Source organism: Anopheles coluzzii, chromosome X (assembly GCF_943734685.1).
Source record: "Anopheles coluzzii chromosome X, AcolN3, whole genome shotgun sequence".
In the NCBI taxonomy this organism is placed as follows: domain Eukaryota; kingdom Metazoa; phylum Arthropoda; class Insecta; order Diptera; family Culicidae; genus Anopheles; species Anopheles coluzzii.
In genome coordinates this window covers 3149855-3176648 of record NC_064669.1, presented here as the reverse complement: position 1 = coordinate 3176648, position 26794 = coordinate 3149855, and the positions used below count along the sequence as shown (strand labels likewise).

At 47.0% G+C, this 26794-nt stretch overlaps 2 protein-coding genes across 8 annotated transcripts in view; one reads left to right on the top strand and one right to left on the bottom strand.

The window, feature by feature from the left end:
• The first annotated feature begins 2623 nt into the window (after positions 1 to 2623).
• Positions 2624 to 5371, top strand: LOC120959982 (uncharacterized). Its single transcript, XM_040383829.2, has 4 exons — positions 2624 to 3897; positions 3980 to 4113; positions 4198 to 4321; positions 4398 to 5371. Exons 1-4 carry the CDS (start codon positions 3505 to 3507, stop codon positions 5190 to 5192), a joined length of 1446 nt encoding a protein of 481 aa, XP_040239763.2. The 5' UTR covers positions 2624 to 3504; the 3' UTR covers positions 5193 to 5371.
• An 8515-nt stretch (positions 5372 to 13886) lies between these two features.
• The window catches only part of LOC120959954 (pituitary homeobox homolog Ptx1), a 52261-nt gene continuing 39353 nt past the window's right edge, over positions 13887 to 26794 (bottom strand). For all 7 annotated transcript variants that reach the window (XM_049609205.1, XM_040383798.2, XM_040383770.2 and 4 more), the window contains one exon: positions 13887 to 14489. In XM_049609205.1, coding sequence (XP_049465162.1) covers positions 13887 to 14489 — 603 coding nt within the window. The remainder of the gene's footprint in view (positions 14490 to 26794) is intronic.

Genomic DNA, 26794 nt, shown 5'->3' with positions numbered 1-26794 from the left:
CCAGTACGAAACGCAAAGGTCAATGTAAATATGGCACTGGCTTTGGGACCGGGCCGGCAAACGGATTACCCAGGCGCTCGATCGGTCAAGATTTCACTACATGGATATATAAAAATCTATCTGTAATCGCAAGGTCGCTCGGTCTTGGTGGCTTACAATTAAAAGATCATCACTTCTCAATTTTCCTCGCTCGTTTTGCAGCTCGTGTTCGGGCGGAATGGAGAGCTGCCAAGGCGCGAAACAATGTGCCGAAATGACTCAGCAGCTGCAACAGCAGCAGCCCTGGAAGCCAACATAATTTTCCAAATTATTTCAAACAAACATTAATAATGCGGCTTGTGCTCTAGCACACCGAGCGTCGTGTTTGTGCGTTCGTGGTTTCCGTGGCGCTGGAGGTTCGGCGCTGGCCTGAACGGTACAACGCAGCGGACGCACACGTGCTGTTGTATCTAAACATTCCACACATTACGGTGCATCGAGGTGTTGAAGCCTTGATTAGAAAGAGCTTTAAAAGGCTTGCGCCGCCGTGCGTTTGGCGCGTTGGTTTGAGACAAATTTTCTCTTCTATGGCTACTGGGTAGTGGCATCGAGTGTGAAGGAATCCATCTCAAACAATTATACTGTTGCTCAACCAGCAAGAGAGTCAGTTTTAGTTTCCCTCAAAATGCGGTTAAGTGCATGATGTGTGTTTATAGCATAACACATAGAAAATTGTTCTTCTTTTTCTTCTTTTTGAAGCAAGGCAACAGTCAAGTATTCCTATTGAATGGAGACAATCATGTCATCGATTCAATATTGATTGTTTAAAAGTGTCCTACTGGTAGCGTCCATTTTGAGCTTTTATTTTGTCTTCTATTCCTCTATTCGTCGTATTTTCCTCTTCTTTTACCCTTAGAATCATTTTTTTCTATTTGCTTTAGTTGTACAGCTGGGTTATTCATTCAGATTCATTAATTAATTTCGTTATGTTTTCCTGAAGATTCACAATTCTATAAAACATCATGAATCTCTGGAGATTAGGAATGTCCCTCTAAAGATTTCCCCCTTTTAAGCCTCTTTGTAGCAATACAAACGTACGTAAGCACTACGAAGTATAGCACTAGTATTGAGAAAAGTTGATAAAACTTCGGAGACGACTCCGATCCGGCTCCGAAAAGTTTCGAAACCATCTCCAGGTAGGTCCGTCCAGCATTATCGGGAGCCGTTCGGAATTCCGGAGGATTCCAGACAACTCCAACTCCGGACAACTACCGCAGCGAAAGAATCCGGACGACGCAGAAACCGGATGACTTAGACTCCGGATGACTACTACTCTGGACTAGTGATGTGCTGTATGGAGCGCACCCACGGCTCCGATCCGACTCCGACTATTGTTAGTTCGATTCCGACTCCGGCAAAATGAAACTCAGACTCTAGTCTAGATCCGCCCGGATTCGGAGTCGTTCGGCTCCGAACGACTCCGACGACTCCGAACGACTCCGACTCCGGGCGACTCCGGGCAACTCCGGACGACTCCGAACGACTCCGAACGACTCCGAACGACTCCGAACGACTCCGAACGACTATAAACGACTCCGACTCCGGGCGGCTCCGGGCGACTCCGGGCGACTCCGAACGACTCCGACGACTCCGAACGACTCCGACGACTCCGAACGACTCCAAACGACTCCAAACGACTCCGGACGACTCCGAACGACTCCGAACGACTCCGAACGACTCCGAACGACTCCGGACGACTTCGGGAGACTCTGGACGACTCCGGATGACTCTGAACGACTCCGGACGACTCCGGACGACTCCGACTCCGGGCGACTCCGGACGACTCCGAACGACTCCGACGACTCCGTACGACTCCGACTCCGGGAGACTCTGGACGACTCCGGACGACTCCGAACGACTCCGGATGACTCTGAACGACTTCGGACGACTCCGGACGACTCCGAACGACTCCGACTCCGGGCAACTCCGGACGACTCCGGACGACTCCGGACGACTCCGGACGACTCCGGACGACTCCGGACGACTCCGACTCCGGGCGACTCCGGGAGACTCCGAACGACTCCGAACGACTCAGAACGACTCCGGACGACTCCGACTCCGGGAGACTCTGGTCGACTCCGGACGACTCCGAACGACTCCGGACGACTCCGAACGACTCCGACGACTCCGTACGACTCCGACTCCGGGAGACTCTGGACGACTCCGGACGACTCCGAACGACTCCGGATGACTCTGAACGACTTCGGACGACTCCGGACGACTCCGAACGACTCCGACTCCGGGCAACTCCGGACGACTCCGGACGACTCCGGACGACTCCGGACGACTCCGGACGACTCCGGACGACTCCGACTCCGGGCGACTCCGGGAGACTCCGAACGACTCCGAACGACTCAGAACGACTCCGAACGACTCCGACTCCGGGAGACTCTGGTCGACTCCGAACGACTCCGAACGACTCCGGACGACTCCGACTCCGGGAGACTCTGGACGACTCTGGACGACTCCGAACGACTCCGGAGGACTCCGGGCGACTCCGGGCGACTCCGTACGACTCCGGACGACTCCGAGTGACTCCGGATATTGCAGCGCAAACCTACCTTCCGGAGTCGATTCCGAATTTATCGGAGTCGGATCGGAGTCGACTCCGCATTTTTGCCAACTTTACCCATCACTACTCTGCACGACTCAGACTTTGGAAGACTCAGACTCCGGATCACTCAGACTCTGGACGATTGCTACTCTAACGAAGACTCTAACTCCGACTGACTCCGGACGTATACGACTTCGGACGACTCAGACACTGAAGGATGCAGACTCCGGACAATTCAGACCCCGAACGACTCAGACTCCGGACGACTAGTCACATCGGAGTCGTGTGTACACTCCAGAGACCACATCACTACAAACACGATTTGAATCGATGTTTAGTTAGTGGGGTATGTAATTCACCCTAAGACTGTGGGACACTTAAACTATCTTTAGCCAATGCTTAGCATGACAGCGGCACAATGCTTAACGATACCCGGGCCTGTGAAACTTGAATCCATGCCGGTGGCACACTTTCTCGATGTGTCAAAATCGTTTGTCCAATTTTTTTGAGCCAGATGAAGTACGTCATCGTCAAAGATTCATGCATCTTTAGAGATAAGTTAGCTTTTAGATATTAGATTCGATTATAGGAATGAATTTCAAAAGATTCATTAGGCACAACACTATTTGGATGATTGATTCTAAATTGTGCGTTATGATTTCATTGAACTGTTGTTAAGTTTAATATCATATCATTACTAATTGTGATACAGGTTTATCTTTATAGGCGAGCAATAAGAAACAAAAAGTTTGAATTATTGCCATTTCAAATGTTGTGGTTTTACAAGTGAGTCGCTCCAAAAAGGGTTCATCACTGTGGTTACCTGACCTGACCTGATTCGCCAAACTCCTCTTTCCCTCGACTGTTACGACGTGACACACCCCACTACAAAGAGCCCGCTGCAACTGCTGATGGTTGTCCGTATAAGTGTGTGTGTGTGCTCACAAACTGCACATCGGTTGCGAGTTTGTTGGTCAATTTATTCTAGAAAGGTTCACCTTCCTTCACCGGACCATATGCGCGGCACACACGCTTCCTGGTACGTATACTGCGCTGCTCCCGGCTCGCGAAACCATTTTACCGCGTTCCAGTGCCAAAGTGTCGATATATTCTTGGGGCACCAGTCGCGACGCCAAAAACCAAGCGCAACGATGGGCCAGCTGAGCAAACACTTCCAGCTGGTAACGGTGGACAAAACGTGCCGCGAGATGCTGCATCCCGATCAAACCTGCGCCGCCGCCTGGTGCACCTTCCTCGTCGAGGGTGTGCTGGGCGGGTTGCGCCACTACCTGCCAGCGGTTGTCGTACGTATCGGGTGAACTGAGGGGGGATACGGTTTTGGCGTGACGCTCAGTGTCTCAGTGAATGTTTGTCTGTCCCCGGCAGACGCCGATGCTGTTCCGCATCCGCCAGTGGTCCGATCCGGAGGTGTGGCGCAACTTTTTCTGGCAGTACGCGCGCTGCATCCTGGCCGGACTGCCCATGACGGGCGGCAGCTTCCTCGCCTTCTGTCTGTTCTAGTAAGGTCTATCTCTCTCTCTCTATTTCTTTAATGTGACTCGCTTCACCAACTGATGCGGAGTGTTATTTTGGTGGCGTTGCAGCAAATGTATGGGTCGCTTTCCGGCGGCCTGGTTCGTGTTGGTACCGTCGCTGGCTGGCGGGCTGACGGCACGCTACTTGCCGCGCCACATCGTTCGTGCCCAGGGCATTGGTCTCTTCAATATGGTAAGTTACTCTGTGTAAAGAACTCTTTTCGAATGGTATAAACAGCAGGCTCGCGCTCGTTCTGTGTGTCACCCAGTACATCGAGTTCCTGATCCGGCGGGCGCACAGTCCGCTCGTGGCCCACCTGCGCACCTCCCGGCCGTACGCGACCGCCATCTTCGCCGCGCTCAGTGCGGGCATTATGGCGGCCCGCCAATGGTTGCAGCTGGACCGGTTCTGGTTTGCCAGCACCTACCCAGATGACCATTGCGCCCGCCAGCACGTCAACCCAGCTGACCCAAGTCAGGCGTCCTCCAGCACCTGCCGGCAGCACATCGTAACGGCCATGATGCGCTCGGTCTACATCGGTCTCGCGATCAGCCTGGTAAAGAACTTCCTGCCCCGCATGCCGATGCTGCTGACCGATCCGGTCGCGCTGGGCAAACTGCTGCTGACCCGGTTCGATCTCGGCCTGTTCGGCTTCATCACCTGCTACAAAACGATCTACGAAGCGGTCAACTGCGGGCTGGCCGCCCGACGTCCCTCGCCGATCGTGCGCAGTGCCGCCGGCGGGCTGTGCGCCGGCCTAGCCTACTACTGCTTTCCGAACTATCTGCTGTTCACCTTCTCCCTGACCGAGCTGGCCGAGCTCGGCTGGCTGGCGTACATGCGGTCGGAGCGGTTCCGCAAGCCGCCCGCCGTCCGCTGGCTGGACGGCCGGCTGCCCGTCTCGATACTGCTGTACACGGCCAGCCTGGGCCTGCTGTGCCATCTGCGGATCGTCTACCCGTACCACATCAACCGCTACTGGCACAAGCTGATGGCGAACGGGACGTCGGGCCGGTCGGACGCGCTCGCCCGCAATTACGCCCGCATCCTGCTCGCACAGTAGTTTCACTGGCGTTCCCGTTGGCGTGCCGGCGTTGTGATGCAGCTTTATTGGATTTTGGATTTCATTCTTTTACGGTGGAAAGTATCCAAATCCATCGTTACAATACTTGCTGCTACAAAAAAAAAACTGCGAGCAAAACTGATACGCAAAATAATGGAATATCGCTTTCATGTCTCTCACTCGATGTGGTTGTTGTTTTTTATAGCTTTTACCAAAAAAAAAAAAAAATAAATAAGAGCAAAAGCGAGGGTGTGGCCTTATTATGATGCGTATTTTTATGATATGCATCAATTCACGCTTAGGCATTATAGAAACTGTACCCACAGAGCGGCCGAAATTTCACGAGCAATAAAATATGTGTGCCCGCCTGTTTGTGTACAGCGGCTGTGTAGGGGTTGAGGACAGTGCAGGCGCATGAAAAGTGGTGCAAACAAAAAAAGGCAGCAAAATTGTTCACCTTAAAGATTCGCTTTGCTTCGGGCCTTTGATTTGATGATCGGTTACGTTTGCTTAGTTGTACCGTAAAAAGGGTTGTTGAAAACAACGAAGCAATCGCTTACAAACAAGCAAATTCTAATCCATTCCCTTATTTTGGGAAAGGGAACATAAAGCAATCGATGGGTTTGATTGTCGATAGCCACGTGTACTTCTACGAATAGTAATAGTGCGGCTGCCGCTACTGGAAGCTTGTTTTATGAGTTTTCGCGAAATGAAACCGAATTTCGCTTGTAAGCTGCTGTGCCGCTTCATGGCGAGCGGAAATCGTATAACAATTGCTATTGCATGGTAAATTGCATACCTTTAGGCGCTTGCAAAACCAAATAAAACCATTTCGAACGTATGACACCACAGCACGATGCGGCGAGAAATATTTCACATATCACACACACACATACACTCGGGTTCGGTTGAACACCATTAGAATGACATTTGAAGCGTTAGTAAAATACAATGACAATGTTTTTTTTTTTATTTTTACATTGTTAGACTTTATTATCCATAGATTGGTTTTTGTTGTTGTTGTTTTTCTTCTTTAAATTCTTTGCAAACACATTTTTTCCTGTCGGGTTTACGAGTCTCTTTCCCCTACCTATCTCCTCGCCGCTACTCACGCGTAGAAAATGGATAACTTTCTAGTTCAAAAAGAGAAAAAAAAGAAGGTTTATCGTTTTCCGTGTCTCCTTTGTTATTTTCTTTATAATTTTCATATATATTTTTTTGTTTTACTACTCTTACACTCTTATCCAGGACGAGCTCGACCGGTGAGAATGAAATACGCGATATGTGTACAGGAAGTAGTGTTTTTAGTGTTTCCATGCTTCTGTTTGGGTTGTAATGTTCATTCGAGTATTGTTCACATCTACCCCTGCACTACTAAAACTTGACCATTTACAACGGTGCTGTAGCGATTGCATTTTTCCCTTTCGTATTTAGTGTCATCTCACCTACGCTTACAGTACTGCTTAGTTAACTCTTTAGAAGAAGAAAAAAAAACAAAAAGAAGAAATGTAAATGTGTCATTATTAATTTCTTTCCAATTTATCTCTTTCTCCTACTGTTCCGTTTTCTTTGTTTTCGATGTTCGCATCCCTATTTTAATTTCTTATTTTACATCTTCTGTATCACTCTTGTATACCTTTTTTTGTTTTTTTTTTGTGAAGTTTTGTTTTGTTTTTGTTTTCACTATTTGAGCAGGACTTTATTTGTGTAGTTTATTTTTTTTAATTGTTTTCTATTAATCTTATAATTAACATAGTTCGATTAGGTTTGTTGTATGCTAGATTCAATTATATATTAATAGTGCGTTTTAATGGAATGTTGTTCCACTGTTTAAGTTCTTCTCACTTTTCATTCTCACACGTTGATGTTACAAATCAGCAGAAAGAGAAGGCTCCATTGCCTCTTCCTTATCTTTAAAATGTTACTGAATAAAAAAAAATCCTTTCACATTGCGGATGTGGATGATCTTTACGCGTGTTGATATATCAACCTTTTGTACGCTACACGGAACAATAAAAAACCCACACAAGCTCATTCTTACTTTTATTGGGATGGGATGGTTCTTGTTATGTTAGGATTCAATTTGTATTTGGAGACAGAGTAATAGACACAAGTGAAACAAGTCAAATAGTACCTTAAAAGAGTGACAAGAAGTAAATAAAGAATGAAACCAAGGTAGTTGATTGTGATATTAATGGCTTGGTAGCAAACAAAGATCATATATTTTATATGTTGTAACAGACAAATATATCAATAGAACAAACCTACCTATAATCAGAACCTACAAAACCCATATCCAGGCTCAGAACATGATAAAACACACCGAAAATGAGCAAAGGAGTAAACAGAACGGGGAAAGCATTGAGGAATGAAAAGAATGTTTCAGTGAAAATGATTTTATTATATTTAAATATTAGACTGGGATATTTCTATACATGTTTTTTTGTTTTCTTTTTTTTGTGTATTGTGCGAACGAAGAACCGAATTTCAGAACCATCAGCATTACCGATCTAAGATAGTCGAGCTAAACGTCAGCTGGCCCCATATTACTACACGTATAGGAAAATAAATAAACGAAGAAAGAAACAATAGCAACACAAATACGCTATCAAAGCATAAAGAACCAGTGTTCGCCTACCAAAAGCATTGGATGGAAGGTTTGTTCTCTTCCCTGGTAAAATTTAAAAAAAAGAAGGAGAAAGCAAAACAAAACGTTCGCACCGTGGCAAAACCGGCACAGATCGCACATCATCATTGTGTCGCCATGCCCGGCCTGAGATGGGGTTTGTGGGGTTGCATCGGCAGCATCGGCAAAGGGAACGGGAGACACGAGCACTACGGTAGGATTCGGTTCAACTCAGTATAGCCGTTTTTAGTTACTAAAATACAAAGTACTAAGATTAGAATGGATGCGACCGCATTTTCGCACCCTGAGCGACAAACCACGCTGCCGGTGCTGTACCACTCCTAATTACACTATTGCAGCAGCTACCTTCCATTCCCATTTCTGACCTGCCCCCCCACGTGTCTCGTCCGCTCCTACACCTACCCTCCTGTAATACGTGTGGGAGAAAAAAGGGAATTGAAAGCCAACATGTTTGCTTCCTACATCTTCCTTTTCCGCTTTGCAGCATGTTGCACGTAAGAAAACTTGACAACTTTTTTTATCTTATTTTTTTTGTTTTTTTTTTTGCTTCGTTTTTTCATGTTTTTCCCTGTTATTGATCATGTCAGTTTTTCTCATTCGTCAGGTTTTGTTTTTTTTCCCGCGCTTTCTTTCGACTAAACGTCTCCAATTTTTAGTTCTGCTATCTTATTTGTCTTTCACTGCTTTGTATGTGTGTGTCTGTGTATGCTTTTTTTCTTCTTGCTTTTTATTAAATTTAAATTCTTGTTTCACTGCAAAGAGATATACCATGCGCTTCTGTTGACTTTTCGGAAGTTTTTCCTCGAAGGGCTCATGACACTCATTCGTTCAAGGATATGTTGTGAAAAATATTTTATTTTGGTTTTAAAAAAGGGTTTACTCTGGAAATTATTAAGATGACAGACACACGCATAGTGCATGCGAGTGTCGTGTGCATGGTTGAGTGTACGTAGGTAGGTAAAAGCTTCGAAAGAAGCGTTAATCTAGTTACGAGCTTTAATGGCTGTTTTTTTTTCACTATTCTTCTTTCTAATCCACACACATTTGCGATTCAACTTTGTCGCAAACGTTCTGAATGCATTTAGCGCCAATTTAGATTTCTATACACAAAAACTCAACACACCCTTTCACACGCACGCATCCGATCGAGAAAAAAAAAGCTGTCTGCAACGATTTGTGTCGTCTGTAGTTTACGCTTTCCTGTAGTCTGTAGTGTGCTTTACTGTCTATTAACGTCTTTTCCTTCTACGAGTGCAATTGTGGACACGAAAAAGAGCAGTAAATTGCAGTAAATGATTAGCGGCGTCTGTTTTGTTTGTATTTTCCGTTTCCGTCCCTTATTGCACATTGCACGACACCGGGTTTCCCTTTTTTTTTGGTTTTCGTTTCGGAAGTACAGCATCCGGAACGAATGTTTCCTCTGAGTGAGACACTAATCAGCGCGAACAAAATGTTTGTTTCTCGGTTTTTTATTCCATACTTTTGCTTTCTCTCTCTCTCTTTTTTTGCTATTCGGTTTACTAGAAACGGATAGTATTCGACCAGGTGAAACATAGCGGCACATAATCCATTCCTGTTTTTTTCTGTTCTTTTCTGCGTGTAGCATTATGTACATGGCTGCCACTCCCGCAGTGGCAGTGGGACTATGCAAACGGTTGGCGGAAACAGTCAGCAAACGTGAGTGTACTTAGGTGTGAATAAAACGTCAAATTTTGACAGATCACTGCTAGCCGCAACATCTTACATACGCCCATATATATATATATATATATATATATATTTATAATTTTTTTTTATGTATATACTAAGTCTCGACTAAGTTTGGTGTAGCTACAACCCCTGCCGCCTTGGAACAGGGTGAAGAAAAAAGAAAAAAAAAAAGAAAACGAAGATGCGCCCTTTTCCAAACGCATTTGACTACTATCTTTTTTCTTGCTTTGTTTTCCTTTGTTTTTTGTTGTTGTTTTTTTTTTGTTGTTGTTTGCTTTGCTTCTCTTGCCTCGTCCCACCCTCGGCCACTAGTTTAGTTTGAGTGATCGAGCAGAGCAATCGGGGGATCGATCCCCGCCCGCACCTACCTTTACAGTTTCAGGATATGATTAAAAGCATTTTATATTATTATTAGTATTATTACCATTAAATGTACTGCAGTTAATTATAATAATTTGTATTGTAGTGTTTTTTTTTCTTCTTCTTGTTTCGCTCTTGTTAAAGATCGTACTAGTTTCTTCTTCTTCTTCTTCTTCTTCTTCTTCTTCTTCTTCTTCTTCTTCTTCTTCTTTCTTCTTCTTCTTCTTCTTCTTTTTTCTTCTTCTTCTTCTTCTTCTTCTTCTTCTTGTTCTTCTTCATTATTATATTTTATTGTTGTTTTTGCATTAAACTGTACCGTTGCGTACCACAACTTCGCCGCCGCCACCACCATCACCACCAGCACCGTCGGCTAAGCTTTTTCTTCTTCTCATTGAATCTCTGCTGCGCTTGTCCATCGGCTAGTTTGAGTAGATCATTGGGTAAATGTGTTTGTTTTGTTTCGCCCATTTCTTCCATAATGTACCCACTTGCGTGAGCTTCCACCAGCATTTACCAGCATTTACTTCTACCGAGCATAACTATCGTTCGATTTGAGTAAGTGAAATGGGGTAGCAGGGGAAAACTTTGCATACCCACCCCCCCGCCCCCCCCCCCCCTTTTTTTTTGCTTTGCCGCGATGCAGTATCACAGCTTCGAGTGAGCATTTCCTGTGCGTTCATTTTGTAAGTAAGCTCCGTCCTGTTGCTGGGCCGCTCGGAATTCAATGAGTTTTTTTTTCTTAATTATTTTTACCACCATTTTTTTTTGGCGGTTGTATCCGAGTATTTTACTTTGCTGTTTAGCTCAGAATGGTTCGCCTTTAATGAAAAAAAAAAAAACAAATTTGCAAAAAACCATACGTCACTTCCAAACAAACAAACTGCAGCCTGGTTTTCCAGCGACAGGGATACCCAGCGCCTAATTTCGAATGTCAAATAGAGATCAATAATGTCTGTCTTTGTCTCTCTTTGTGTGTGTGTGTGTGTATGAGCACAGGGACACTGATGATGAGGCCATTTCGGGTTTTCGCAAAACAAGCACACACACACACACACACACATACAGACAGAACGGGTTAAACTGTTCCCATCCTTCAACTGCTCGAAAACGGCGCGGCGTCGATTACACACAGCGAGCGTTTTAATTAATTAACCCGCGCGCTTTATCTGTACCGCGCCCTTCGGATTGGGCGTCGGGGCTGACAGGGCGAGTTCAATCAACGAGGGAAGGCAAGCAGGTGGCAGGCAGATGGAAATGATCGAATAGGGGGCTTTCTTGAAACAAGCCGACAGCCGACAGCCGGCTCTGGTTGAAGGATTTGGGGCGCTTTGTGGGCTGGTGCCGGCGCGCTGCTGTCCGTCACCCGACGCAAACCTTTCCCTCCCTTTTCCCCCGGCATCGCTCACCCGGCCCATTGGCCGGGGTCGGGCCGGCCGGGACGGTGAATATTAACTTTTGATACCGAAATTTACTAATCCCTCTTTCGGGGTGTGATAAGACCGATAACGGGTGTGAAGAGGGGGGGGGGAGGAAGGGGTGATGGAGAAGCAGATGGGTTGGGACAGTGGGGTGAAATTGGGCTTCTGGTTTCGGCGAGGCGCTAACTCACGTGCGCGCGCACTCCCGCGGGGTGTTGCAATCTTTTGATGTCACTTTTACCGATTTCGGAAGCGTGTGTGCGTGTGTGCAAGTGTTTGAGTGTACCAAAGGGTAAAGAAGGGGTAGAGGAAAAGGGGGAGGGGCGGGAGTGGTAGGAGCAGTGAAATCAAAAAAGGGGAGGCAAAAATGAAAATAAATAAATCAACAAACACCCATCAGGCCAGCCGGCAGCTCGCGCTCTTTGATCATTACGAAGGAAACCGCTCGCGCTTGAAACCGCCTTGCCCGTGTTTTCTATCCCGTTTTTACATTACTATTGTTGTTACGTGGTTTTGCTAGTCAAAAGTGGGCTCTTGCCTCTCCATCCCTCCGCTTTTTGATTGTTTGGTAGGGCTGCTTTCAACTGTTAATCATGCTACCGTGCTCAGCGCTCTTTGGTATCGCGAAATGATGACGCAAAATTCCGCTCACAATCAGTTGAAGGGCGCTTCGTCCTCGTAGAATAATAAGGTGGTTCACACTGCAGCCAATGAAGGTTTGCAATTTGCCATTCGTCACTCGTAAGAGAATGGCAGCGTAACAGAAATATGACATCTACTAACTGTCAAATTAAAAAAAAAAACACACACACAAACATTTTTGTATGACATTGAGAAACATGTTTTTTTTGTGATCTAGGAGGAGTTGAGCACTGCAAAAGACTTATCATAGATGCAAAGATCCTGAAAAGTCATGAGTCAAATGCTCAGTTTCATCTTCACAGTCAAAAACCAAAACTGATGAATGCTTGTTCTGAGTGTTTCAACAGCTGTCAACAAACATGGCACCCAATCTGCCAATGGTGCTGTTTGCGAACTGTACTTCTTGGAACATCTAAACTTTGATAGTAACACCTAGAACAGAGTACGGCACAGGAGCGCTTGATTGTGCGTGTTTAATTCGTTTCGATAACAAATGACAGTATGATAGACACAGGAGCATCTCCATCTTGCCTAATCCAGAACGACGCCAGCATCGACCATTAGGAGGATAACCAAAATTGATCGCGCACTCATACCATAAAGCCAAGATGTACATAATTACTAAAAGGTATACTGCGTGTGCGGACTAATTGAGCAGAGTATTTTAGCAGCAGAGCAGAAGACTGCAGTGAGCCAGAACCTCCAGCACATGTTTGGGTTGCAGATACAGACGACACCGTTGCTTGCAACTAGAAGAAGATATGAAGATTTTCTACTTCCTCCAGAAAAAAACAGGAAGCAACATTGGGAGAACATTGGATGCTCCAATCAGCGCTCATGGAGTAGTTCATGACACAAACGTCCGTTCTCATCACAATCTTGTTTCGTGCGCCGGTTGATGGTGGGACGACCTTCTCGCTCAGATTAATGCAAATATCATTTTGTACAACGCTCGTTGTTTTACTTTGGAAATTCATGGTGGTGTCCGTCGTTGCCTAGGGGGACATTGGTGCGCGGCAAAGCAGATTGGCTTGTGTGTGTGTATGTGTGTGTATATGTCTATTGTGTAAGTTGCTCATTTGCTGCCCCGTTCCAATGCCCTTCCAGCAGCGCTACTGTATCTTATATCTCACCTTATCTTTCTGTCTATTTTTATATCGCTCAATACACTGTACCGAGGGGAGAAATGCGACTAGGATGTTGTTTCTGGCCCTTTTTTGTAGCTGCTACTGCTGCTGCTCTTGTTGTTGTTGTTGGCTTTTGCTGCTCCCACTTCCTTGACGTCGTCCATTATCATCATCCCCGCCCAACGGCAGCGCCGCCGTACTCGTGCGTCGGCAGTTGTCCTTTGACGACGAACACGGCCGCCATCGGGGAGGAGGACGTCGGTGAGGTAGGGTTCGACCCGCCGTGCAGTGCGTCGTCCCCGGCCAGGTCCAGGTCCGGTGGCGTGACCGAGGCAAAGGAAGTGGAGAAGGCTAGCTGCTGCTGATACTGCTGCTGCTGCTGCTGCTGCTGCTGCTGTTGCTGCTGCAGCGGTTGGTGCTGGTGGTGCTGCGACTGATGCGACGCCTGGTACTGATGGCGATGGTTGTACTGATGGTGGTCCGGTGAGTACAGCTGCTCCACCGGGTACTGTGGCTGCTGTCGGGCGGATCTCGGGAGCGAGAACAGTGGCGCGCCTGCCAGTGGTTGATGAAGATGATGATGATGAGGGTGCTGGTGCTGCTGCTGCTGCTGCAACGCTGGCTGCTGCTGGGTGATCGGGGAGCTGGGGCCGGTGTCGGTGGCGGTCTGCGGTGTCACCGCCGCCAGGGAGAGCGGCGGCGACGGTGGCGGCATCGGCGACGGTTGCGACACGAACAGGAGCAGTGTGCCGAACGGGTTCGGCGGGTTGGTGGTTGCGCTGGCCGCGTTTCAGACCGTATCCGTGACGCCCGCGTACTGGCAGGCGGACAGGCCGGCCGAGTTGGAGCGGGAGACGGGCGACGACGCGGAGTAAGGGCTGGAGAAACCGGACGTGTGCTGCTTCGCCTTCAACCGGAGCGTCGCGATGCTGGAGCTCATGGCCGTGCAGGGTTCGGCCGCGGCGCGATGATGATACATGTACGGATTGGTGGGCGTGGTGTAGGGGCACGGCGTCGGCGACACGCCGGTCGCCCCGGACGTGCCGGTCAGGCCGGTGCCCATGCTAGCCGGCAGCATCGTGCCGGTGCCGGCCATCCCGGCCGCCACCGACGATGCCGACGTGTTGAAGCAGTTGATCGAGTTCTGGTGGTGGTTGGTCGACACGATCGACGTGCCGAGCGGGTTCACCGTCCACGGGAACGTCTTGGCACCGAGCGGGGACGGCACCTTCGCCCAGTTGTTGTACGTGTAGGACGAGTACAGCGTGTCGGTGTCGGCGAACGGCTGCACGAACTGCGGGCCGAACCCGTTCTTGAAGTCGGCCGCCGCGATCGCGTTCATCTGGTTCCGCTCCCGCTTGCGCCACTTGGCCCGCCGGTTTTTGAACCATACCTGCGGGGATGGAAGAGCGGGAAGAAAGCAGCACTTTAGAAGGAGATCGAACAGATGATGAGGATATAGCGTTTGCAAGTTAAAAAGTGTTAGAGCTACCCTTGTTAAAGCGTAACAGTGGATAACTATGACCCCAAGACGTAGCCGTCGTACTAGTGACTAGTTCAATGTTTAGAGCCTAAGAATTGGCCGTTCAGAAACAATGCAGTTCATTTGTAGGCATACTTCAAAGCTTTCTTAACATAAGATGTCTTTGCAAATGAAAAAATTATTAAATCCTGGCAGAATATAGTTTAGAATAGTTTAGTTTAGTTTAGAATATAGTAACAGATCTTAGAAAAGGTTTTCTGGGTTTATTTGCAGGACACAGCGTCCCAAGTTTATTCAACGGCTCTGTTATTAATGTTAGTTGTTCCATGCTCCCGCTGTACGTAAGAGTCCCAAGTGATTTGCCCGGTTAGAAAAAGGCAATTTTGGTTTTAGAAGATGAAGAACTCTTAAACTCTGATTTTGGAAGCAATTCTGGATGAAGATCCTGAACAATAACATTAAGAGCTTCCAAAGACACTTGAAGTATCTCATCAAATCATTTTCCATCAAGTGAAATCAATGGGAATGATCCAAATAATGAGATATTTTGAATCCCATTTCTGGTCAAGCTGTCAAACGACGAACGCCATTAGTTCACTTTTTGGCTCCGTAAAAACGTGCAGCATCTATAAAATAGTGCTAGAAAACACTGAAATTAGAAGTTTAATATCCACGCTGTTTACCCTGAACAATGATTCTTTGGATTACTGTCTGTTCTGTATGATGAAGCATGTTCTGGCATACCAGCACTTCTCCAATTGCGAAGAAGTCAAACATGGATGTATCGTAATTACGACGGAAAACACTTTGCTAAAATCAAAACGATCTTAGTTATAGTCCGATGCGTCCAAATCGATAGTATTAGGAAGGTAATGGTGTAGAACTCCATGACCAATATGTCTTAAATTGAACTTACAATACAATTTTATTGAATTGTTTGTAAAATTGTACAGTGAACACATGGTCTTCCCATATAACTCCCTGGATAACTCATAGAAAGATATCAACAAAACAAGATGAAAACTAGCATTACGACAAATGCAGGGCATTATCAAACCCAAATAACCTACAAAGTTTGTCTTCCAGAGTCACAGGAGGCTGTGAGGTGGCGTTTTGCGCAACAACATTTGCATACTGAAATCCTTCCAAACGCTGACAGTTGGCACAAGATGTAACTTACCATTTACAAAACTGCTAGATCTACTATTTTCCCAGAACCTCAGGATCTTTTTTTTTTGCGATTTTTTAGACAGTTTCCCATGTTTCTGAAAGCTCTCTTCGCTCAAACTCGATTCGAACGCGTTGCAGCTACTACATCACACTAAAGACATACCCGCTTGCCTGCCGTGTCCTCGCCAAAGGAAACGTTTTGGCACCGAGTCCGTAAAAGCGGCCCCGCATCATTCAGTTCGAAAAAAGCTCGTGAAATGTCCGTGTTGCAACACTGCTTGCGTCCCAGGACGAGACCCCAGAGCAGCGGGCCGATACGAACACGACCCCAGGCCCCGAGACTCGCCGTTGTAACAAGCGCGTGGATTGCGTCCAAACTGCCGGTGCCTTGGCAGGCACGAACGCATCGGCTTTCAGCACTATATATCTTTCATTTAACCAACCAATACCCGGTTCGTAGCAGTCAATCGAATAAATTTACAAATCCACAACACAAGGCGTACACAGTGCGGCATGCGAATGTAACGCCCTTTGCTGGAGCCTTCCGTGGAGCTCCCGCTAGCCGGCGCCATTTGCCCCGTACATTCGCAGGCTACGTGCTCACCGGGCTAGCGGCCATGCCAATCCTCTGCCTACTACGCCGGGGCGGTGGGCAGGCATTCGCCCGGAAATATGGAAATGTGCGATTTCTGACGACAATGCAATCAGGCCACCCGCGCACGATTTGTCCCTCCGTACCCGTGCCGAGACCACCCAGCTCCACCCCCGGTTCCAATCAGAAGCGCCGGTGTCCGGGCCCATGTTCTCATCCTCGTCGTCGTTTCGCCGCTGAAATTTATGCATCATACCGGGAGCATATGTGAAAAGCCTACCCTAAAGCTACACCGCCACCGTACATCCGTACCAGGCTGGGCTGGGCAGAGGCCACCCCCCCCCCCAAACCCAACACCAGCCCCGGCCAGCACGTTTGGGTCTGGGCTGTCACCAGCGACGCATCGGCTCTTGTTTTCTCTGCGTGTGTGTGTGTGTGTGTGTGTGTATGGCATCGGTATGGATGGCGAAAGCCATCTGCAATGAAATCCTCTACGTTCGGTTAACATAATCCCTGGAAATACCTATTTTACTGTCGCTCTCAATACCCAACTATTCCCGTTGTTTCCGTTTGTGCGCGCGCGTACACACCGGGCATTTTTCCCGCAGTCGATGTATGCGTCTACGGCTTGCCACCAATCTCTACCGCCAGCATGCTGCAACCAGCATCCGGAGATAGATAAATATGAGGGGATTTGTTTCTATTAGTAGATTTATTTATTATTATGGAAAATAACTCGAAACACACTCCTTTTGGTTTTTCATATTTATTAATGTGTATGTGTGTGTGTGTCAGGGCGGTGCAGGACGGAAGGAACTGTTTGCCGAGTTATTTGTTTTCTGCATGCGATAAATGTCTATAATCACGGGAAAAGACAATCAAATAGTATTTCGTCAAGCCAAGGTACAAGGTACTTACATCCGCTTTGCAAGAAACATCTCTCCCAACTGACAAAAAACAAACTGTCGCTTCAAATAGCTACTAACCAGTCATGACAGTAGATTGCGCATGTATGTGCAAGGCTAGTAAAAGGTATTTTTAACATAGCGTACGAGTTCTACCATCAAACTCAAAATAGCAAGTCCATTTGGATGCTGCTAGTGGTCATACACAGCATACGCCTACCGGAAATAGCTTACGGATTTAGAAAAGTTTTCTAAAATATTGTAAAGATAGTTATTGGGTGTAGTTTCGCTAGTGAATCAATATGTGAACCTATCTTGTAACTAAGTTTGGAGTAGCAATCACGTGTTACTCATAGCACATTATTATTCGCATACTGACTTCTAAATGTTAACTTCATCAACAAATCCTTTCCATTCAAGCTCCCATACCCAACTGACAGAAAATGTTTCATGCAGTTCGAGCACATCTTACACATGTAGATAGGTAGTTTATTTTTGAATCTAAATCTTTTCAATTATGAATTGCTTATTGTTGTATAGTTTCAGGCTGTGCAACGCTCAACAAACAAGCGAAGATTTAAGTCCAAGTGTTGTGTTGGATGTTGGAAGTGGGTAAAGGCACATATTTTGCCACACAAAAACCCCGAAAGAAGGGCCCATGTTTCCCATCCGGTAGGCATTAAAAAGTCACCGTAGCGCGACGCTAACAGTAGTAAAACGCTACCTCATAAAGTGCTACGTTTCGGAGGAGGGGATGATGATACTTGGAGAGTAAAACATAATGAAGCATAGAATTTTCTACCCAAAAACACACTACTACTTCGCCTTAAAGATGCCTACTGCTACAAAACCATAAAAGAGTTGCAGAGTTGCTGGGTTCATAACGAAACTGGCACCTCTGTTCTACTGGCAGTTTGGCCGAGACCCAGTAGCACGCACAAGCACGTCTAAGCAAAAGCGCACGAACACAGCAACTACAGTAGCAAAGATGTGCTCTAAACTCACAAATCACACAGCAGGTCGCTGCTGGCCCCGGGCCGAGCGTTGTGTTGGTATGCACGAGATTAAACTCTCGTTAACTTTAATCGACTTTCATGCACCGCTAGAGTAAATCAACTTCGAACCCCGCGAAGGATGCGCTTTTTAGTTGCGCCTATTTAACCGCACGTGTCGCGGCGGGTACCCACGCTCTTCCATCATCGGGGCGGGTGGCGGGCCCGGGGCTGGTTTTGTTTGCCGAACGGATTATAAGCGTAATCCACGGTCATGATTAACGATTTCGTTACCTTGCGGGCGCAGCGGCGTGGCGTCCTCTGGGCGTGAAAATGCTCTCGGTGCGTGCGTGTGCTGTTTAGTGTGTGTGTGTGTGTGTCTATGAGTATTAGAGAGAGGGTCGCCTTATTCTTTTTTCCACTTTTCTCCACTCTCCTACATTTCCTCATCTTTTTTGTGTGTGTGTGTGTGTGTGTGTGTGTGTGTGTGTGTGTGTGTGTGTGTGTGTGTGTGTGTGTGTCTGATGTCGTTTCGTTTCCTTAAGCCACCTTCGACGAAGCGTGCAAAAAGGAAAAGAACGAATAAAACAGGGAGCACTACCCAACCAGGAAATGATGGTGGAAAATTGGATGCGTTTTATTTCCCTAGCCACACACACACACACACACACGCACATACATTTCGACGGAGCCACTTTTTATTGGTCCGTTTCGTATTTCCCCGCTGTCAGAGATTGTTCGTCTCAACGTTTTTTTGTTCATCTCCTCTGGCTTCTATTCAGTTCGCTTTTCCTCCCAAACGGCGCGTCAGGACATGGGAAAAACCTCTCAAAGACAAACTTTTATTTATATACCGTCGGGGCTGTGCAACACACACACACACAAGCACACAAGCACACAAAATATGCCGTTGATGAGGCGTATAATGAGCCGTAGAATCGCACTGTTGGAGGAAAGCGTGTGCGCATCAGGCCAACAACATTTAAAAAAAAAATACTACAACAACGAATGTATTACATGCCCCATCCGTCGGCACCGCCCGGTGGTGGTTGGTGGCAATTGAATTCGTTCGGCTGTAGCGTAGCGGCCCGGCTCTCTGTATGTGTGGCGAGAAGGACTCGCTGAGGCCGGCGTGACGCGTGCCAATTGGATGCGCCCATGCATTGTGAGGCCCGCGCGCGCGCGCGCTCGGTGAAGCTGAAAACGAATGAACCATTACTAATGTCTTAATTTTGGAACCCGAGCGTGCATCACAATTTTCTTAAGATGGATCGAGGGAGTCTTGCGAGCGGGCGGTTCACACGTGCAAAACATGCTAATCGGACCGGGGACCGGGGGAGGCAAAGTTACGGTCAGTCAGCACTGGTAAGCCATTATTTAGCGGACAGTGACGGCCGGCGAGATAAACTCATCAATTATTGTGCCGTTTTGAATTCATCTTGTATTATGCAAGCTAGATAGATGTTATATTTTAAAGAGAGAAAAGTTAGCAAGAGATAGTTTCAAATCCTGCCGCGTTTAGCCGTTCGAAGCATTATTCACTGATTCATGACCAACTTGGGCCAATCAACAGACGACAGTGAGTAAGCTACATGACCCCAGACCCATTTATTATCACTTTTGTTCGCCAAATAACTAGTAACGATAGCGAAACTATTACGCTAATGTAACAAACATAATTAATAAAATTAAAGTAAAGGTGTTTATGTACACATTTATTGAAACGTTCAACGAATGGCAACGATTTCTACCAAAGAGGATCTACGATTTCGATTGGATAGGAACTCTGAAGATGTCGCTCTGCGGCTTTGGGTGAGTTTAGATAATATTGGGGCCCTTTCCTGTTTAAGTTCGTAGGCTTAAATTTCAGCCTGTCAGCTGTTTGCATTGTATACCAGTTTTTGAGCAGCTATCTAAGTGTGTATAATATACAGGTGGGCTTATGCCAAGGTGTATGAATTTAGAAGGCTGATTTTTATCGCTTCTGTTTCTGAATGAAGATTTTATAAGTGTTTTGTGTGTTCGTCAAGCCTCCAGAAAGCTTGTTTGAACAAAAAATTTCACCCATCCTGCCAAAAAGTGATATTCAAATTTGGTTATAAAAAACATGATATGAGACCTGAACTACATGCACTTTGATTCTGGATTCCATCACCAGATCAGTTTAATGCACCTTGGGATAAATGTAAACACCATCTTGTTTTGCCATTTTTCGAGCAGGCACTCGAATCTAATTCTAGCTTTAAGGTTAGAATAATCTAGACTGAAAATTGCAGGCTAGTTTTGTGTGTGGTTTTGTACGGAGTGTTTACATGATTTGAGCCTCCAACTGTCAAACTCCGTACAAAAAACTGACTAGAATCGTGAAGGACCCTATTGATAGAATTTTGCTTCTATTAGTATTTCATATAAACGAACACTTCCGTTTACATATTGGAATTGATTGAATGTTCTTAGAACCATTATTTATTTAGATCAATGTCGAGGGATTATGTCTAGCGTTGTTGGTTTAAAAAAAAACATGAATGTTCTCCTTCTATCAGTTGGTATAATAATGAACGGCTCAGAGATTATACGGATCTTCTTCTTCTTCTTCTATTTGGCGTAACAACATCCTACGCGGACAGGGCCCGCCTAAAACTACAGGCTGTCGAGAGACTTATTAATTCATTATTACCACCCACGGCCAGATAGTCTAAAAAACTTTGCTACGGGGAGACGGTTCCCATTCTAGGCTTGAACCCATGACGGAAGTATGTTATTGAGTCGTACGAGTTGACGCCTGTACCACGGGACCGCTCGGGAAAATGTACGGTTATACTCTATTAAATCAAAATAGTTTGGATGATTTTTTAAACAAACAAACGAATTTCCTCATCCAAAACCAATGACTTAGGAGATCTTACAACAGGTCGACGACCAGATCTACGTAGAAATATTTATCAATTTATTGTTATAAAAAAGCTATATATTATCCCTTATGTTTCCCACAAGGTAATTAAGCATTATCTATTTTCGTGCAGTGCAATTTCCTAACGCACCGCTGACGCAGAAATTATTCACTCTAACTTTTCTCGACCGATCCATCATGAGCATAGCCTATCAATCTGGGAAGAGGGGAGTTTGCTGCGAGTTAGAAGTGTTAGACACACCTGCTTCAGCAACCTTTTTGCGGGAAGGGAAAAATGCATTAAACACGCCTAAAACATGACAAACAAGCGGCTACTGCGGCTTGGTGTCGTTATCTCGTATCGCGTTAAAAAGAACCGCGACAACAGAGCGTGCCCAGTACATTGTAAGCGAGCGACGTGACAATCGATTTGACACTGGTCCGACCGGGCATGAAGTGGGCCCGTTTTGTCCGGGCATGGTGCACTTGAACTTTGCAACAGGCCGCCACAGAAAGCAGCATTGCAATGGAGGAGGTGTGTGAAGGTATTAAGTAAAGTGGTTTGCATTAAACCGTTCACAAATAAGCTTCGGTAAAGCAGTTGGTAGCAGCGTAAAAAACTAAAAATAAAAAAGAACTGTTCGATTGGGGGGGTTTTAATGCTTTGTTCGGGCAACAGTGCGGTCAAGCTGTTGCGTGAATTTGACAAAGATTGAAGATCGAAGATCGGGACAGTGCAGTTGCTAAGGCGTAGTCGAGTGCGGAACACGATTTCTCCCGGTCATTATGAGCTAATCAACTTTCTCTACTACAAGCGAGTGAAGTACGGCTTGCACTATACCTATATACATAAACACACACACATACTCGAAATGTTCGTCCAAGCACTCAAGTTCAGTGCGAGATCGCGACTTTGTTGGGACACACACACACACATACGAAATAAAAATGCAAAAAAATACCCACTTGAACGAATTTTTATTGTTTTGTATTTTGTTGCAAGAGTGGATGCAAGAGTTGGTGGAGTGAGCGTGAGGAAACGGAAAGTGCAGCGAAAGTGCAAACAATCATGGCGGTCGTTCAGGCTGGGAAGTGAGTGATGGACATAACCTCATTATCCCGGGATTGCGCTTCGTTTTGCCTTCCTTTGCTGCCTATTGCTTCCACTCTTCGAGCAGCAGCAATCCCAAGTGCAAGGATCATCGGATAAACGTGTTTACGCTTACGCTTAAGTGGTGGGATATAAATATTTGCAAGATTTTGTTCCCTTCCTCTATGTCTGGTTCGCAGTACCCGCCGAGTGTCGACGTTCAAGTCTAACATTTTCTGCCCGACCAAACGCGCCTTAATTTCACAATTATTTTCAATCACACCACAACGCTGCTAGACGGGTCGCACGACCCCTTCCTTCCCCTCCCTTGAGCCCAGCTATGCATGAGCGTTTCAGTTTGCATCATAAAAATCTGGCATCGTCGCCGCACGAGAGCGCGAGATACAACAAACCGGACAGCTGATACGGGGTCGCGCACTCCGGTAGATTAGATCCTCGATTGAATCCTCGCCCGAACGCCCGGCTCCCTTAGCTACCGGAGTGACGAACTCAGCAACGATCCCACCGAAAGCAGAGCATAGTCGGGAGCTGTTTAGACATGACACACACACACATGCATAAAAAGAAAAAGAAAAGCTAACAAACAAACAAACAGACAAGCAAACAAAAGGCAAAACCCTCCGGGGCACAACTGGGCAGCCCAGCAAACACATTTCAACACATTCTACGGGCGCGCAGCAGCAGCTACCGAATTTGATAACGAACACAAATTTTTATCATCCCTTCTTGCTCCATGTGTTGTTCTTCATCCCCCCCCCCCCTAACCTCCACCAATCCCCACATTCTTTCCCCCCCCCCCCCCTGGAGGCTACTGTGGGACTGTGGCTTGAGCTGGTCAACTAGTTTTTGGTCGAAAGGCGACCGAGAAGCGCTCCTGGGGAGGGAGAGAGAGAGAGAGGGAGATATATAGACACATCCCCGACATAATGATAACAGTTTAGATAACGACGGAACGGCTCAACGTCAAGCTGACGTTTTCGGTGTTTTTGGGGTAAAGTCCCCGGGGACGAGCGTGCGCTCCCTGGCGGAACCATCTTTGCGGCCAAACTGCTACCGAGGTTGCAGGGGCACAACCAGCACCAACGGCAACGCGAATAGGTAATTATCTTTGCCGATCAGTAAGTGCATTGCCGCCGTGCTACCGATGTCGCACTTCCCGAGTCCTTCAGATATGCCGACGGTCGCGGGTCTTCGCTGTGTTGCGCCGATGGCTTATTGCTTCCCTTTTAAATCCGTGCCTGGTCGTGGCGACGTCGGTTGAAGAATGCCACCTACGTCAGTGGGAGATATCGAACTGTGTCACGACAGTCACACCAGGCAACCAACCGCTCGCCTCACCATCGTCTGCCAGTCGAATTTTGCGTTGGGGTCGTTTAACCTTCCCCGAAAATCCTCCAAACGCAGTTCAACAAAATAGAAAATAATAATAATAAAAAATACCATCCGGCAAAACCAGAGGCACCACCACCACACATGATGCTCTCTCACCCGTTATCATCAAAAATACCGCCCCGTGTTTGATATGTTATCAAGGCGTAAACACTAATAAAGTGAGGCAGCAGCGGCGACGAAGCAGGGGAGGGAAGGCTTGAACATAAAATTATCGACCCTGTCGCGCCCGCTCGTTTCCAACCTCTCCTTTTCCTCTCTCTCTCTCTCTCTCTCTCTTTCTCTCTTTCCACGAGAGCACAAAATTACCACCGCGAAAAGTGCACCACCGGTTGGCCAAGCTGTCAACACCCGGCTGTCAAGAGCCCCGTTGCACCAAAAAGGCACAGAATGCGCCGCCACTGTCCCGGGACACGGAAGCCGTGACACGGAAAAGCCGCGACAATAAATATGGTGGCATCATAGTGGCAGATTGATGTTGGCCGGGGAGGGGATTGGGTCCTCCCGGACTGTCACAATTGCCTGCGCGGATGAATAATGGCGAAGCTGCAAGCTCCCAACAACAACAACAACAACAAAAAATAAACCCTGAAAAGGCCACACAACGCTGTGCATGGGTAGAGGGGAGGCAGTGGAGGGGCCTGATTTATATCGAACAACAATTGCCAGCAGCCGCTCCCGTGCCGAAAGTGGGTTGGGGATGGGGATTAATTGCAAATGAAATTTCATTAAACGTACGATTTGAGGTTTTTGACATGGCCGCGCGATTCATCCCCTGCCGCGCATGTTCGCCCATTGTTGTGGATAAAATAATTTTCACTTTTGTTTAAATTTTGAGGCTCCCACGGGGTAGGGAGGGGAGCGATTACACAAAATTGATTTCGAATATTGGCCGAACCTGACAAGGAGGTTCGCTGTCTCTGCTAGTGTCCTCGCCCAAACAGTGAACACACACTGCCCTTAGAGGTAGCCAAAAGAAGTAGAAATGAGCAAGAATTTGAAAGCAAACCTGGTGTCTGTTTGCTAAACTATCGTTTGCATCATGTACAATTAAAAGCACGGCGGAAGCTTAAAGCAAACGCGCTGAAAACGTTGTTTAATGCATGCTCGTTGCTCGCAGATCTGCCCAGAGCTCGGCACGGTTCGGGGGCGCTTTGCTGAGGTATTAAGCTGCGTCAAGCTGACCTGTCAGTCGAGCCGTAATCGTACTCGCAGCTCGATTTGGCAAGCATCTCAGCGAGCGACTTTCTGTTTGCTAGCTTCAATTGCACACTTCAAAGTGCGGCTTGAAGGGACATTAATTTTTAAGCAGGGCTTCCAACAGGCCTAAAACATTTATAGCAGCTACTATCGCGACAAATTGGTTTACTAAGGAACAGAACTACATCTCTGGGATGTCCTTTTAGGTAGCTTTTCAATAATAGTAATAATAATAATAAATCGAATCGAATGAAAATCAGTCGTTTCTGTGGCTATACTGTCACTGTAGAAAGTCGATCAAAATCGGATAAGTGCATTCTATACATTTACCACTATCCATAGTCCAACTGTCATTCGCAGCTACTAGTACCCGGTAAACATGATTGATTCACAGCACTAAACGATCGAAATAAAGCTTCGGGTTTTATATCACTTTCTACCGTTTTGTATCTTGCAGCGAGCGCTCGCCGTAACTCAAAACTAAAACCGTGAAACAAGCAACAATCCACTAACAATAAACTATAACCCCCTCCCCCCCCCCCCCCCCCTGCCTCCGGTTCAAGCTCATCAACAAGTTTTTAACCACCGTGTCGGACTAGTGCACCATACTCCGACGGCTGCAGTATCCCGATGGAAGCAAACGGAAACGATTTGGCGGAGCAGGGTGAAAACTAAAAGTTTTCGAACACAGATTTGCTGAAGCTGCACTGGGCAGACAAAAAAAAACCGGTGAAATGGTTAACCACCGTCAACCCCGGCTGCTGCTAGCAGCATGGAACGGACCAATCGGACGTGGCATCAAACCAAGCGAAAGGCCATAAAAGTGCCTTCGGCTGGTGTGTTGGCACGGTAAATTAAATATGGCGCTTTGCTGAAATTGCAACAAAACTACAACACCGGCAACACACACACACACACAACGGCACCATTTCCAATATCTGCCGGTGTGCTGGGGCGGCGGCGTACCGGGTGGTGAAAGTGTCCTGCCAACGGCTTTCGGTAACTACCTTTTAGTGGCCGTGTGCCGGGCGCTAGAATCGCATCCCGAAACAGAATCGCCGGATGTGCGAACAGAGCGACCGTGTATCGGTTTGCCGTTGTGTTGGGATTTTCAATCGCAGCAATTCCCCCCGTGCGCAGACCAACCGACCGGCTGCCCGGTCGCATCGTATCCTGCACGCCGGAGTAATGGCCACCCCCCCCCCCCTCCCCCCCTTCCCCCATTCCGTCCGGGCCCCGAGCAAAGAAAACCCGGAGGCCATTTGCGATGATTGTTGCGAACATCGAACCAAGATTAATGATTTGGCCGGCGCTCCAGTGCCGGCTCGCTGGCCACTTTCGGGCCAACCCCAGACCACACGTCGTCGAAGCACTATGTCTTCTTGTGCTGGTGCCCCCTGGCAATGGCAAAGACGGCCCATGCCGCTGCACAAGACACGGGCTCCGGTTTGGTCCGTTCATGTTCGCACAACTGCACGGCAAAAGTTTGATGTGTTTACGGGATTTACAGCCGGTTCCTGCGGCTCCGTTCGGTGTGATGGAGCTTCGCTTTTGCTTTGTTTTTTTTTTTATTGCTTCGTGTGAGGATTTGCTGGAAAGCAAATAAAACAAACGACAGTGGGAAGTAGAAAAAGATAAAAAACTTCCGCCAACGGAGGGAAATTTCTAACCGGTTGGAGTGAATCATGTGTATGTGACTACCATGCGGACCTTGATGCACGTGCAAGCGCGAAGCAAATTTAGTGTTTATCACATCGTTTCCGCTGCAATTTAGAAGCTCAATCAATTTCTTTTCTATATCCTTGGAAGGAACAATGTGTTTCATTGTGTGTGATAGTGATGCGCGACACATAAAAATGCTCACACACGGCATGTGTGTCCCGTTGCTGCCCTTTCTCGATGGTATACGTGAAAATTTGCATCACAAAAATCTAAATCCACCGAATCTTTGGAAAATCATTTCTTG

Bases quoted from the DNA above. Each gene is read 5' to 3' on its own strand.
- LOC120959982 (XM_040383829.2), top strand. From the start codon at position 3,505: ATGGTTGTCCGTATAAGTGTGTGTGTGTGCTCACAAACTGCACATCGG. The intron at 4,114-4,197 runs GTAAGGTCTATC...GTGGCGTTGCAG, and splicing joins CTCGCCTTCTGTCTGTTCTA to CAAATGTATGGGTCGCTTTC. The intron at 4,322-4,397 runs GTAAGTTACTCT...TGTGTCACCCAG, and splicing joins GCATTGGTCTCTTCAATATG to TACATCGAGTTCCTGATCCG.